Genomic DNA, 15,523 nt, shown 5'->3' with positions numbered 1-15,523 from the left:
TCTCAAATGCCGGTAGTCGCATCGGGGGTTTAATCTAGGCGTGCAGAAGCGGGGTCGATGTAGCCCAATGAAGTTCGATTGCAAGGTTTGAGGATCCAACGCCCTTTCACCACGTCGGCATATTTGTCCATGCGAAGACCTTGGCGAACGCATGCTGGCCTGGACGTACGTATGCTTTTGCTTCATTGGAAGTACATGACCTGGGACCAGAGCGATGTTCTCTGACCACTTTTAATCAGAATAAGCAGAAATTAAGAGCTTACAGATCATAAGCTTGTAAGTGAACGTCTTTTATATGAACAAGGGATACAGACCTTAATTTAGCATTTGAGATAGATCGGGTCCCTGTTTGACGGAATCATGAAGTACTCCACTACAATCCTCGCCCTCACCCTCGCGACTACGGCCACTGCAGACTGGGCCCTTTACTGCGGAGACTCTGTGAGTATACCGCTAAACCTTGAAGCCTCAGTGATCATAGCAGTACAAGAAACTGACTCGGAACTCCAGTGCACAGATGGTACCCTCATCGCATCCGGTTCAGAGGCCGTCCAGTCCTGCGCAAGCCTCGGCGACACATACGATTACTGCTACATTCTAGCAGATTCCATCTACTACGTGAACTGGTGGAAGGCATTATTCTACGAGAATGCCAAGTGTGAAGTGACTGGTGTCTCTGGAGGCTTAGAGAGCGACGGGCTGTTCAATGGCTCCTGTACAGATGCCGGGTCATGGAAAAGTTATGAAGTGTTTGTTAATGCTTAAGTCTACTGCAAATACAGATACAGCAATTGAGCGATTTGTTCTGTGGACTGAACTGTGACATCGCAGGAATGGATGGGAGTTGAGACGTTCCATATCCCTTGCATACGTGGATTCCGACTTCCAAGGTTGGATGTGATCTGTACATATACCAGAAGAAGCCACAAAGCCACCACAAAGCCCGAGAACCGGAATCAAGATTTCAAGATTTATCTTTGTTTGAAATAGAGATTTTCGTAAAGGAATACCCAAAGCCTCATCTTATGCAACATGTAAGTTGAGTGAGCGCAGGTCTAAATCAGCATCTACTGTATCTAGGGCGTCTGACGCGTCACGTTCAGGATTCCTCGCGCCCAAGGAGGGTTCTGTGATTGAGCCTTCATACCACCGAAGTAAGATTGTTATCCCTATCATGGCACCTGCTGTGTCAAGGGAAATAAGACCGAGCTAGATATCTCTCTCTTCATGTATGCAAGTTGAATAGCACTCATTTTATTCGGTTTGACATCTTTCATATTACAGTAGCTCTCGTCAATCACTAGGTATGCGACATGAACTAACGCGATATTCACAAACAACACTCTGACTTTATTGACAGATCCGATCCTCCCTCGAACTCTCACAATGAAGTTGACTGCCTTCCTCACCGTGCTGTCCCTCTCCTCCTTTGTTGCGGCAGCACCTATCTTGGACAAAGCTGCTAGAGGACTCCTTCCTTCTCCCGGTGCTGTATTGGAAAAGGCGTATCCGCATAACGGTATTCCACAGCTCGTTGGGAAGCTTGACAGACTCACTGGGGTTTGTATGTGTAAACCGGCAGGAAGGCATGAACGAGACTATTGCTGACTTACCTTTCTTACAGGATCAATGACGATCAAGGACACACAGGGATATATTAGTTACAGCTTGTTTAGATTTGAAGTCAAGGGCAGGACCTCGCGAGACAATGATTATACGTGATGAATGCTGAACGGAACAAATGGAACAAATGAAGTTCTAGTGTATTATAACGGAGATCTTTCATTCGAAGTAAACGCCCCATTTAATTAGAACATCCCTTCCATGTCCAAGTCCAAGAACTCGGGATTGCCAACCGCCATATCTGCAGCGTTGAGCACATCGTCAATAGCATCCATACCGGCAGTACCTGTGTCCAGCCCCATGTCCTGACCCAACCCACCATCCATTTCTGCCGCAGCGGCAGCATCAGCAGCAGCTTTATCAAGCATTTGGTTAATATTCTCTGGGTCTTCGTCGCCGACAGCTCCGCCGACACCCGTAGAGGATTCAAGATTCATGCGGTCTGAACCATCAACGCCGAGATCCATGTTGTGAATGATGTTACTGACATCGATGTTCGCTACCTGGGATGGGGGCGTAGTCAACATGCTAACGCGACGCCAGAGACGAACAATGATCTCTGCACGTAGAGGATCCTTCTCCGAGATCTTGGGGACGTTATCATGCTGGATAGCGAGGACATCACGCAAAGTCAGGATCTGGCAACGGGGTAAAGCTTCCTTGGTCGGATCGACGGGGTGACAGCTGTTTTGGTCCACGGCGAAAGACTCGGGCATCGGTGCACAGGTGATTGCTGCGACGATGTCGAGGGCCAGATCACCGCTGCCGGCCTCAGTTTGCTGTTTGAGTTCATCTATTAAGGCACCGAGGATGCGCGAAGCGCCGAGTAGGCGGATTCCGGCTAGAATTTGGCGATGGGAGTAGGATTGTGGGGCCATATTTATCACTGAATTTGCGCTCCACATTACCAGCGACTGTAGGGTGTTGCGGATGCTTCCTGGCAGGCCTCCCGCTGTCTGTGCAGACCAGCCGTCAAGCTCTGTGCGGTGGCAAGCACCCACTCGGCGGAAGGATAGGTATGGTTCCAGTGCATCCAGGATCGGTTTGATGTCCGAGCGAGACTGGTGTCTGGTCCTAACATCTTTCAAACGTTCTTCAAGAGGGCGAGCAGTAATGCTGAGGACGGTGTGATGGATGGCTTGGGCTTCGCCGGAAATAGAGCTTGGCTTAACCAAAGAGTATAGTGTTTTCAAGGGAATAGTGGGATCAGTCTCTGACTCCCAGATGTGATTACCGAGCCAAGTTAGAGCAAGCACCAGGGATGGCAGTAGGAAGGGCTCAAGAAGATCTGGAACTATGTTAGCATGGCGCATCATATTGCGGTGGTTGTGATTGATCTTACATTCAAGTCCTCCCTTTAATGTGTCGAAGTCAATCTTTCCAGACTCGCATGCCCCAAGGCTTTGATCAAACAATGTCGCCACGAGAAGATAAAATTCCTGCGGACTGCAGGATGCCATAGTCTCTTCATTAATACCCTCGGCAATGAACAGGGCGCCAATCCATCCACCCAGATCAGTGTTCTGCTTGTCACTGAGCTCGCCGAGCTTCTGACTGGTAAACCCTCGATCCAGCACGCTCAACAAGAAAGAGTTGTTGCTCGTAATGCCAAGGTCGGATGCGCTCAGGTCATATCGGTATTTGAAGGCAAGTACTAGTAAGAGAATACTGCCGAATTCATCGTAAACAGGTTGGTTCTCGCTTTGATCCTCATCCCATCGCCAGGTGTCTAGCAGTGTACAGAGAGGTTGTAAAATTTGCTTCGTCGTTCTGAATAATAATACGACGTCCAGGGCTTGGGGGCGCCGGGAGAGTGCATTGCAGATACCCTTCAACGCGATCGTCTCTCTGCCGTGGCAAAGGGTGTACATGACCTATTCAGATTAGCTATAGGATGTGATTGTGAGCGCCGATCGCACATACCTCAGTGATCGCACCAACAATTGCACCAGCATTTCCTTCCATCGACTCGATTTCGCCAATCAATTGATCGGCGCGGTCGGGGTGGCTGTTGATTTGTGAGATCAAATCGTCTTTTTGATATGGACCTCCGACAGGCAAAGTCTGCATCGGATTCTCCCCTAGAAGTCGTTCAATGCTGGACTCAGGGATCAGTCTGTGAGATGCACAGGCGAATAAGAACTCCTGACGGGCATCCGAGAGGATGCTGTTTCCTTGCATCGAGAACATCTGGGAGAAAGAGGGGAACAAATTTGGGTCTAGTCGACTCAATGCTTGACTAACGCACATCTCCACATTGATCGGAACCATGGCCGCGGCCGTCATAGCGGCGAAAAATGCGGGAAGCTTGTTGACTAGGAATGAGCGAAACAAGAACATTGTCCGCCCCGATTCATTGCGGTAGACACCATTGGACAGAACATCAAATGCGGCCGTGATGATGTCTTCAATAAGAACCTCTTGGTGGCCCTCATATCGGTTTGTGAGATAATTGATCAGCATGGAGTCATCGACCAAGGGTCGCCCAGCGAGCATGGAATTCAAATACACATAGATGCCAGCTCTAGTGTTGATGGTCGGACCATCCATCACGGACGCCTCAAATTGAAGGGCATTCACATTCAACCCATCGATAGCGGAGTGGTCCAATGGCTTGGACGTTTGCTCCCCATATAAATTGAACTCCTTCTGAAGGGTATCCAGCCGCTGTCGGAGGGGCAACGAGACATCGACACAAAGAGGAATATAGGCCGAAAGAGCCAAGCCCAGCTTTTGCTTTAAACCCCTCAAAACGCCTTTTTGAGAGTCACTAGAAAGCGTCTCCACACCCTTGGTGGTACCCGAGAGTGCAGCCAGGAGAATGCCAAGCGACTCAATTAACGACACCGCATCAGGCGAACTCATCAGGCCACCCGCATGCTGGAGCGAGCTCAAGCTATTTTTATGCCATGAGACAACAGCAAACATCCACTCGACAGTCGCAGCGTATAGTTCCGCGGCCTCATTGATGGACCGTGGAATGGCCCCAGTAGAGATAGAAAGCATGACATCCTGGATAACCTTTATATCGGTCATAAGCGTAGAAGTATTGTTTCCGTTTTCATTTTTGTCGCGAATTGACGAGCGCTTCAGCACGCTTGTCAACGCCGAAGACGATTTGACTTGACCAGCCTTGCAAAGCCCATCGACATAAACAGGCAGGAGTGGATCCCAGGTGATTGTGGAGGCGCCACGCGCATCTAGAAGCATGTCCAGTAGCTCATCTTCTCCGATGGGAGAACGCGTGAGCATCAATTTGCACAAGTCTCTGAACTCATCGACATCTACTCGATGCGCTAAACATTGGTGGAGGAAGGTCCTCCACTTTTCGGGAGACGCCACATCATGCAGCATTTTGAGACCATGCGCATACCAGAGTAACGATCAAATATACGGGCGATGATTTATAACATCAGACTGATGCCGGGCATTCTTGCACCATGTCGTGAATCAGGTCAAGATCATCGTCAATGATTGGGCCGAGGGATGGCGTCTGTTTGCTGGTCACGTGAGGACATTTATCATCGGTCACGTGAAAATGGCCTCATTTTAGGAAGTTGATTGTGGCAAGCTGGTGGAACATCATGGCGAAGTGAAGTTCTCTTGTGTTACTGCAATGAAAAACACTGATAATTTATTCTGCTTATATAGTGTATGTGAAAATGCATCCATGTCAATGCCACACGTGATATCAAATGACCCCCACCGAGATCAAGCCCGATGAAGAGTTCCATCAGCAATTATTAGAAGATCAAATAAGAAGTTGTTCTCATAAAGGAATAGCTTCTACGTAAAATATCTCATCATCATCATCATTTGAAGTGGTAGTCTGAAAGGCCCTAGATTTTGAACCCGTGAAACTCATCCCGGGCGTTATCTCAAGCCAGAGCACACCCACAATGCATTCACCAGTCAGATCGTCTCGTAGCACCTCTTTCTCGTCATGTACTCCTTCCATGGACAATACATGGGCACAAAATTGTAGATAAATAACCCGCGAAATTGACTCGCGGGTATAGTTTCCTTGCTGTTCCTTGCCCACTTAGGTAAAAGAATCCACATACTTCGTAGTTCTTGACACCCCTACTGGATAACGCAGTAAAGCAGGATATTGGAGAGTCCAGACTGACTGGAGCTTTGCCAGCTTTGACTATTGATTGAGCACACTTGTCCGAGCGCAGAGATTATCCATAATTAGATTAGATCCAGAATCGCTTAAAATATTGAAGGATCGAGACCAATCGTTCCATCTCCGGAGGCTTTGGTTTCTCTGAGACACTCTCCTCCATCTGTACTAGATGGTATATCCCTAAACTTGTCTTAATGATAGCATAGCGTAAGGCTGGAATAACCTTGGAAGTGGGGACAATGCTGAACTATGCAGTATTTATTAGCGTCACGGACATAAAATCTTACTTGGGTTAGTTCAAGCATGAGTCATGTCACCATCGGTGACGATATTAATGGGCCGACCGTCTCCAGTTTTATGCACTGCTTGATATTAAGCCTCGGTCCGGGAAGACGTAACCGAAATATAGGCGCTCAGAGGAGCGGTGAGAACATCGCCCTCAGTTGCGAAGAAACTTGGTCATGAATGCGAAATCTGTTTCCACCTCTGTCTGAATGGGTTTCTCACTCTCTGCCTTTGACCTTTTGGTCGCCGCAAATCCTCGATCTCATCGTGTGATATGATCCGGTGTAAGGTCTGATGACTGTCAATTGGTAGTCATAGGTCCCGCCAAGTGGAGACACATATAGGTAGTACCACCGGCGGGAGGTCCGATGGCTTGGGAAGCCACGCCACAGAAACAAACCCACCTAGGGCTTTTTAATTCATTCTCCGAACCATCCCCGGGTGATCGCACGAAACAGGACGTTAATGGAGACAATGGAGTCAGGACCCAAGATTTCAGGTTTCAGGTCGGAGCCATGGTAGTATAAGAGGAGACGTTATCGAGGTTTTGGTACATCCCCACTTCGGATGGAACGGCGAGAAGTCGTCATTGACAGGTAAATCTGTACAAGATGGTCCACCTGTGGATCAATTTTGAGCCGGTCAATATATAATCATAGTGGCCGAAAAGGGATGACCTGGACTTTTCGAAATCAATATTCCAACCTTGGGTGCGACCTCCAGCTCGTTGCAATATTGAGTTTTCAACTTGGAAAGCTCAAGTTCTAGGATGAATGGAGACGAATCTGCAGGGTCTAGCATAGAGCTAGGACATATTTTGTCTTTCGGCGATCGATTCGATCTCCTGTATAGGGTATCAACGTAAAGTACTGATCTGCAGTCGTGAAACCTGGTACTTCGGAGCAAGCGCTTGTTTCAGGGGTTGCAACAAGAAGAAGATACACATCAATCATTTATCTTCATTGCGCGGTCCGCAGATCCCGTAATCCATACCTAGATAGGTAATCAAGGTAAGCCAGGGGCAAAATGTGGAAGAGCAAGATACTCCGTAAATAGGTGGAGTGCGGAAATATATTCCGCACTCATTGGAAAGAAAAAAGAAAAAGGGGCAACACAATGCGGACCATTTAGCAGACCGGGAATTGAGAAAGGAGAAACTAGAATGGAGCAATTAAGTAATTGACATTGAGCCTCTCTGACGATCGTGACAATCGTCGAAGGCGAGAAGGGTGTATGCTCGTAATGAGGATGATCTCGGAGAATTAATTTTTTTGGATCAAGGGAACTCACCAATGAGGATTAGTATCCAGGGGATGCCCCTCACTAGCGGCAGAACTATATGAGGCTAAGGGCGGTTTTCAGCGCCGCCACAACACACGGGATCTTCTCCATGACTGTAAAAGCCTTGTAGATTCGACTCCAGAATGACTTAATTGGCGGTGCTTCTTCCGTGATGATCTTTTAGGAATTGTGGGTGCACTTCATGCTTTTGGGGTTTTTACTACTCCATAAACACCGTATACTCCGTGAGAGTTGGAAGTTCCAGGTTTCTTGTATTCGTAAGCTTTTTTGTCTTACTTGTGCATACCCGGTTCTGGTTATCTGTATGCCAGGGGCTCATACTATTTTTTGGGTTTCTTTTTCAATTTCAGGGGAAATCGGAGATTGAGATTGTGTGGTACGGTTCCAAAGATTCCTCGAATCTGGTACAAATCTGACCCGCGAACCAGATATCAAACATACCAGTTCCCAAAGAATCAAACCGAAAAAAAAAAAAAAGATAATAATACAGAACCCTCAATCCCACTGCCCGTAAATTTCACAGGGAAGCTCCACTACCATCCAAGGGACAGTTATACCCAACCTTGGAAGCCTCGATCGGATCCGGGGTGTCCACAGCGGAAAAGCACGAAGCACAAACTAGTGGGGTTCGCAGGGGAATTTTTCTTTCTAGTTTTATTGGACACCCGCGCTTTTAGACCAGTCAAAAAATCTTGAAGGGAGCTAGCACGGTTCACTGGTTGGCGGAGTGATTGGCACGCAAGATTGCCCTTTTGCACTCCACTCCGGTGCCGAGTTGAGTTGGATACCCAGCCGAGATGACGTCCGCCACGGATGTAGCGCTACAATCAGTATGTCTATGAAAAATCTCGTATACGGATAATTCTCATTTTTTCTGGGGCCCGGCCTGGGGTCCCAGCAGGCTGGATCCGAAGCGCGGTCCGATTTTAGTGGAAATCGGTTTACCGCTGTATTTTTTGCGGTTCCCTTGCTGAAGAGTCCACTGGTGGGCATGTGCAGACCCTGGACTTCTAGAGTCTGCGAGTAGGTAGTAGCAGATGTAATTGGGTATTATCCTCATGGATTCATTTGATATGAAAAAAGGTATATGTATATCCATCATGTCTAGTTTTGGATGACAGTCGCATGATTAGTTCCCCTGTAAATGCGCTGAAACGCTGGGAGATGATGTCGTACGGACAACTTCAAACCCAGCACAAAATGTCTGTATGCTGTATGAGAAAAGACGCTTGGGAGAGTCGATCATAATAAAACAGGCTCGATCGCTGGACCAATGGGCTTAGGACACAATGGACGCCAGTGGCCGCCGATTTAGAAAAGAAAGAGAGAAAAACATGCAAGAGAAGTAAGACAGAAGCACAAGGTTTAACCGCGTGAGCTTCGTGGTCGCGAGTTCAGAGAGGACGACTCCTGGAGAATATCCGGTGCACGCGGCCCAACCATCCAGTCTTCCATGGCGAGCCATTCACTCCAGCTGCGCTCGGAGGCCTCAATCTCAGCATCCAAAGGACCTTGTAACGGGCGCAAGAATGGAATCGTCTCCAATGGTGACATGTCATAGTCTTTCTTCACTGAAGCCCAACCTCCACTCTTTGCGGCGAATAGATAGTTGCGACGCTCCTGCTCGTGCATAGGTCCGACCCCACTGCCCCAGTCATCCCCAAAGAATCCATGCAACACTCCCGGGAAATCCATCCCTGTGGCGACCAGACGACGAATGTATGGAATTAACGAAGCGGAGGGCGGGCCGGGTAGTTGTTGACCGGCTGACGATCCGGACGAGCTCGAGTTCAAGATGGGGTTGGGTTGTCGCTGGAAGGGTAATCGTATGTTCAAGAAGGCGGATAGCGCCTGGACAGGTACGCTGTGTTGAGCATGGTCCAAAAAGTAGCGTTGACAACTCTGATAGCACGGGTACCATTCGAAGATGTCGAAATTGTCCTCTGTTCTCCCCGGGGCACCGGCCAGGCCGGCCATGATGGCCGGATCAAAATGCGGTTGGGAGTTCATGGGTGGTGGTGATGAATGTTTGGGGGGCTCTACTGGGTGTCTGCTGGGTTCATGCTCTTAGCCAGAGGTCCTTTTGTCCTGGGGGCAGTTTGGTGCTTCGGGGTTTGGGTTTCAGTGGGGTCGATCTCGGCTCCCAAAGCCGCGTTTCGCCAAAATCAGCCCCAAATCAAGGCCGGTAGGACCAGCAAGTAGGAGGGAAGCGGCAAAAGGGAAGGGAAGCGTTACTTGTTTGAAAAGAGATCCCTACCTCGACGGACCAGTATAGACACTCGGCGTCGGGAGGAAGGAGAGGAAGGGGAAGGCGGGGGAGCAGAGCGGAACAGGTCTCTGATGGCCCCGAGTCCTCGGCCAGATTGAGGCTTGTTCATGGACATCGATCAGGAATGGACCGTCTAGGGAAGCGGCTCATGACAGAACCTCCGCAAGGTAAGGGGAAAGAGGGGCAAGATTATGGTAATAATGACCCATTGGATTATGAAGCAAAGAAACAGCGAACATACATGGTGACAGCGTAGAGGGGAGAGGGAAAGGAAAAAAAAATAAAATCCACAGAGCCGCCAAAAGGAGGGAGAAGATTAGGAAGATATGAAGATCCAAGGAAACTTTATTCTGGAACGTTCATGGAAAAAAGAGGAAAGAAAATCGTGCGGAGAGTGGATTCGATGTATACGGAGTATTTTTGGTTTTGAATCGGATCCATCAGAACGGGTCTATCCGGTTAGGCCAATCATTACAAGGTCCATCGTCCCTCAGATCTTACTCTTCCCACGGGTCGCTGGTGGATACTGGATCGATCTAGACATGGTCCATGGGTGGTTCCTGGCTTTGGGTTCCAAGGTTCTCTTGCACAACCCGTTAATCCATATATCCAGGTGACAGCTAGGATGTCCTCCAGAGTTGGAACTATCTATCATACCCAGATGGTGAACATGACGTCCTTCCACATATAGAAAGATCTCATACCCCCTTTATCAATCCTCATTGGCTAACGAAATCAAGACGGCGTCGATTCTAATACCTAACTACCCACTAGTCTCCCCTTTTTCTGATTTTTATTATTTTAGTTTTTATCCTATTTTTTTGGTTTTGGATTTTCTTAATCCTCTCCTTTCATTCGAGGCCCAAAGACCGGCTTCAGGCATCTATTTTGTCATAACCGGGATCGTGGTTATCAAAAAAGGGGCTGCCCTTGACTGGATCCTACCTGTTCGGGGTGAATATGCTGGACCCCGAAGGTTGTCGCTGCAAGGTTCCTAGTCATGATTGGAATCAAGCGTCCACGAGGACACTTGAACCTTTTCATATCAAGAGGTGACTGGTCAAATATTGCTTCCCACTTGAATATATTGGCCATGTGCCCTGATCTGCACATAAATATGTGCTCTCCAGGGCTCATGGTTGGCATACCAACAACTGACTATTTCACGCAAGGAATATTCTTCTCCCAATATTACCTTTCATGTTAAGCGGAGTAATAATACTATCTCGAGCCTCCTCCCCCCCTGAGTCTCAAACAGCAAAGCAAAAATAAACAAAAATGAAAACCGAAAAAGGAAGGCTAAGAGAGGCAAAGAGGGGGAGGCGCTGCTGGATACCTCCTAAGAACCGATAGCTTAGTTTGCGATCGCGTGTGGCGCTACACCCAATGGGACAAGACCCGACATGCTCGGAACAAAAGAATAGACGAACGGGACAGAAAAAGGATTGATCCAATTCGAAGATGTTCAATCATGTTCACGAGCGTATCTGGCAGACCAAAGCAACCGCATTTCCACCCCTGCAAGATCTCCGCGAACCATTCAGCGCCCAGCTAAATCAATCGCGCTCGGGTCCTCAAAGTGGCGTCACTAGAGCACGATCTAGGATCTCGCTGGAGAGGGAAGTCAGGCGCGAGCAGGGACCACCCATCGGGCTGTGAGCCTCTCTTACCCCTTAGCCGGAGACAAGCTACGACCCAATCGCTGGGACCCCGAGATGAGAAAGTGACAGAGCCGATCACTGGGGCGGCTGTGCTTCACATTACGAATTGTGTGGTCATGGATGCTCTTCTTGGGGGAGTTTCCCCTTTTCTGGAGCCAGAGAGAGAGAGCGAGAGTCGAGATGCGGGTCTTGTCAGCTGCACGAAATCCATGATTCCAGGGGTACGGGCCAGCTCTGATGCTGGACAATGGCATTTCCTCCGGCGCTTATTTCTTTTAATCATGTAAATTTTTTGCCTCTTTTTGTCTGACTCGAGGTTTGCCCCTTTCCATCTGAAGCTGACGACCCTTGTAACTCCAGACTCTCCCTAATTTGCCACTGCGGAGGTGTTGAGGTTGAGGTCCACTTTCGCTTTGAACGACAGGTATGATATTGGGGGTTCTTTGCGCGGTGATTACGGAGCACAGTATGATCGCGTGTGATTGCATGGCACATATTTACATTTTCAGGGGCATCGATTCTTGCATCCTTACAACTTGGGCGCGTAACAGTGCGGAAATTGTTTCCGCCGGTCGAATACATTTCCCACGCATTATTTGAAATTTAATGCATGAAGGGATTTGCAGAATCCCTCATGGATCTATCTGTATAATTTCAAATCTCAGGCGGTAAAGTTGGTCTTTCGCGATACGCTCTGCAGGATTCTGCGGGCCGTGTTCCAGGATATGCACGAGAACAATTGGGTTTCGATCCTTGATGGCGCCAGGGGCACAAGGTTTAATCCTGTTTCTGCAAGGTGGTCCCATCCCGATTCACCTTTATCGCGGAGAACCTCGGGGTGGGATGGGGCTTAAGATCAAGACCTTGGCTTGTAAGTGCTTATGTACAGACTTTTTGAGTGGCCATCATATCACTCCGTCATCCGGCTGAATGGTACATGGGACGAAGATCTTCGGCGGTCCGAGCTGAGCCGATCATGCAGCTGGCCAAAGAGCGACCTGGCGCTACAGTACAGTATTCACATTCTCTCTGCACTGCTACCTGATGAGCCGCCGACCATCCTTTGGAATAGCTAGTCGCTAATAGCGCTGACCGAAAATTGGAAGGACGGTTTTCTAGCAAACATAGATTTGATATACTATAGAATCGAGGCCACAGTAGACCAGAAGCTTCGCAATCACCACGGTTACAGACATAGATATATTCTTTGTTGGTCTCAAAGGTTCTAGGTATTCTCACCTTCAAATTATACCACTAACCATGAAAGAAAGCAGCAGCGGTAAAACCTTAACTCCCAACAATGGCGACAAAGAAGCGTACGGCTCATTGCATCAAACCTTAAAGCGCAACAAACACCTTACCGCTAATCCCACATGCTCTTGCATTCCGCGACATACGGATAATATAAACCTTCAAATCGAACGAGGGAGCATTAACCATTCCAAATCATCCTTTCCAGCCGAGACTGCCCCAGAAAATGATCTATCAACCTCGACACCGCCACTTCAGCAACGTACCGAATCATCTGAGCAACACTATTGAAGAAGAAATGTGATGATGAAATACATTATCCGATCAGGAAGCAAACGGAGAGCCTTATGTAGGTACTTTTGCCACTGACGTTATATCGGGAAGCACAGGCATTACTTCTCTCAAGGGTTGAGTCCGATCAACAGAGTTAGAGAAAAAATGGATAACAATATGAAGATCTCGAGTAAAGCAATGTGTCAAATCCCGATCTCGTCCTTTGCATCGATAGGGAAACTAAAGCAATGTTCCTATTCCTTTTCGATGGGTCGGGGTAGAATGCGGAGACCGCCGATGCCCTGTGCATTGATCATGTCTCACATTAGATGACATCCTTCACTAGCCACAGTGGCTAAGCTACAGGAGAGGTTAACTCCGCACTCCAGAGCACGTGGATTTCTTGATATCCGACTCCCTAGAAATAAAGTTGTGGGCAGGAATTTATCTCATGCACGGTTAATTCTGGGGTAGCTCAGCTGGTGTGGACTCCTTGCGGGCGCTAGATTAGGAACGTTTACGGCTTGTGGGGTGAAAGCCAGAATTTGCGTGCAGAATCCACTTCTTTAAAATGAAATAAAAGTAATTGTTGTTTTGGTGATTCTGATCACGCATGGCTTATTCCGTAGAAATGAGCACATGCCTATTACGACCATGGAGTCTTGAGGCTGGTTTAGATATTATCTCAGACTCCGCTAGTAACGCGACATATACATAGTAAATGTTATTTCTACCTTACACTTGCGTTTGAGTCAAACCCCCAACTTTCGATTTCATGTTCATGCTCCGAAGCAACGGCTGAGTTAATCCAAATCCCAATGTTGACTCTTGAGATTGAGATTAAGGTGCATCAGCTCCCACCGTCGCACCCTATTTGGACAAACTGTGACCTTCCCTTCACCTCTCCAAGGAGATCCTGCTTGTCTTTTCTCCTGCCTTTGTAACTCGAAGTCTTTATCACTCTGAGAAGAAGCGTCGGCGCTGTCGAAACCTACAGCTATCATCGATTCCTCGATGGTTCGACAAAGCCTTTCATCCAATGAGCGTATTGTTTATCAGTCCACAGGAAGTAGATATTTGATTCAAGATTGATGTATAATACTGGCTTTGACAAAATATCCCCTCAATAGCAAGTAAGTGTCCCAAGCAGTGTGAAAACTTAGGGCAGATATCCTTTGCGAGAGAATCATGTAGGAGTAGGAAATTTTGTCCACGCGACCAATTGAAAATGAACCCAAATGATGAGATCCTCTAAAAAAAAAGAAAGAAAGAAAGAAACTGAAGTTCACCAGCGGTCATTTCAGCCAGCTGTGCAGGTAACTACAGTATGCAAAAACTTAGGGAACCTAAAACCTTATATGTCTCCTACCAGAAAACCTGACACATTGGGTGAGCAAATCAAGATCTGGGAGATTGATAAGATTAGTGCATATGCAGCACGCACCATCTAAACCACCAACCAGAACCGGGGAACTAGTCCTAGTCAGCAGAAGCTCGAAGCTTAGCTGAATTCGGGTCCAAATTGGAGCTCGTCCCATCTTTCCAAAGAGGGTTTGGTCCCGCCTTTTTATCGGGGAAACCTGGAGACGAAGGTAGTTTGCGTAAAGGGTCTCCGTACTCGGCTGGTCCTTTTGTTGTTGTGGTTAGTAGGTGGTGAGATTGGCATGTGCTATACTATAAGAATTTGAGTTCCGCATCTACCGATCAAATTATGGATGAGTCTTTGCCACCACCTTCGTGGCATGTGAAGTTTGTTGAATAAAACGCCAATTGAATTGAATCGGTGATTCGGTGAACAGTTACGAGGCAACCAGCAGGGGTGATTGTTGCGGTGGGAAGACGTATGTACATAGAAGGCAAATCAGCCTCATTTTTGGTCTTTGATCGACAAGTGAGGGGAAGAAAAAGAAAAGAAAATTGAAAAGTAACAGGGAAGAGAAAACTTAGATGCTTTCGCATTGGTGGTTGGAGAAAGCGACGGGCAACTTGAGAACAATATGTGGCAAAATGGACGCCGCTGCCGCCGATATTGAGCTGGCGTGTCCCCAGGACTAACCCACTCACCGGGGTAGGTACCGACGCTCGGGATTCAGCAAATAGGGTTAATTCTGATTCTTGGCACCACCCAATAGCTGTGCCTGACAAGTCAGCCCCGGATAAGAATGCGAACGCTAGCGCATGAGCTCGCATGCACAGACGGGGTCGAATACTACGGGAGTAATAGCAAAGAATTGATCAATTAGATATTAAGGCTCGTCTACTAAAAGAGGTTGCGAAGTCAACTCCGCGAACATAGAACGTTAATATCTATAGTAGCTTCACGGTTCTTAGCAACATTTCAAGGGGACATTGACCCCTCCGCCCCTCCATTTACCCCTCCATCCTACGGAAGGCTGGGGGAAGAATGCCGAGATGGGGGATAATCGCTCGGAAATTTGGGGGAGGTTCGGGGAAGCGATAAAGAGAATTGACCAGTGGTTTCAATGAGCAAGATTCCTGTGAGTCAAACAGTTATGAAAAAGAATTGACAAAGTATCAGATAAGGTCGGTGGGTCCACGGTAGAATGTGTGATTCGCCGCTTGCAGAGCAGAGTCACGTGACCTTCCCTGAGTCTTGGCTCCGAAGTAGGAAGCCGGTGGCGGTGTTGACTGTAGTCGAGTGTACAGTATGCGAAGATCCTTGTTGCAGGGAATTTCACTGCGTCATGCATAGTGTTCCGTTCTCCGCAT

General features: G+C 47.9%; 3 protein-coding genes across 3 annotated transcripts; 1 reads left to right on the top strand and 2 right to left on the bottom strand.

Annotated features, from left to right (window-relative positions):
- Positions 1-360: 360 nt before the first annotated feature.
- On the top strand, positions 361-1,633 carry N7484_008635 (uncharacterized protein; the record flags this gene model as incomplete). Its single annotated transcript, XM_057119022.1, has 5 exons — positions 361-441; positions 511-749; positions 1,081-1,154; positions 1,361-1,560; positions 1,625-1,633. 5 exons carry the CDS (start codon positions 361-363, stop codon positions 1,631-1,633), a joined length of 603 nt encoding a protein of 200 aa, XP_056968577.1.
- Positions 1,634-1,808: 175 nt separating this feature from the next.
- Positions 1,809-4,977, bottom strand: nut1 (putative RNA polymerase II mediator complex subunit Nut1; the record flags this gene model as incomplete). The annotated part of the gene is made up of 3 exons (XM_057119021.1): positions 1,809-2,911; positions 2,966-3,497; positions 3,547-4,977. 3 exons carry the CDS (start codon positions 4,975-4,977, stop codon positions 1,809-1,811), a joined length of 3,066 nt encoding a protein of 1,021 aa, XP_056968576.1.
- Positions 4,978-8,704: 3,727 nt separating this feature from the next.
- N7484_008633 (uncharacterized protein) lies at positions 8,705-9,349 on the bottom strand (the record flags this gene model as incomplete). The annotated part of the gene is made up of 1 exon (XM_057119020.1): positions 8,705-9,349. The coding sequence occupies one exon, from the start codon at positions 9,347-9,349 to the stop codon at positions 8,705-8,707; it is 645 nt and encodes a 214-aa protein (XP_056968575.1).
- Positions 9,350-15,523: the final 6,174 nt, after the last annotated feature.

This window comes from Penicillium longicatenatum (assembly GCF_028827895.1).
Source record: "Penicillium longicatenatum strain IBT 33135 chromosome Unknown contig_6_segment0_segment0, whole genome shotgun sequence".
Taxonomy (NCBI): domain Eukaryota; kingdom Fungi; phylum Ascomycota; class Eurotiomycetes; order Eurotiales; family Aspergillaceae; genus Penicillium; species Penicillium longicatenatum.
The sequence above is the reverse complement of the archived record's forward strand: the minus strand, read 5'-3'. Positions and strand labels throughout refer to the sequence as shown.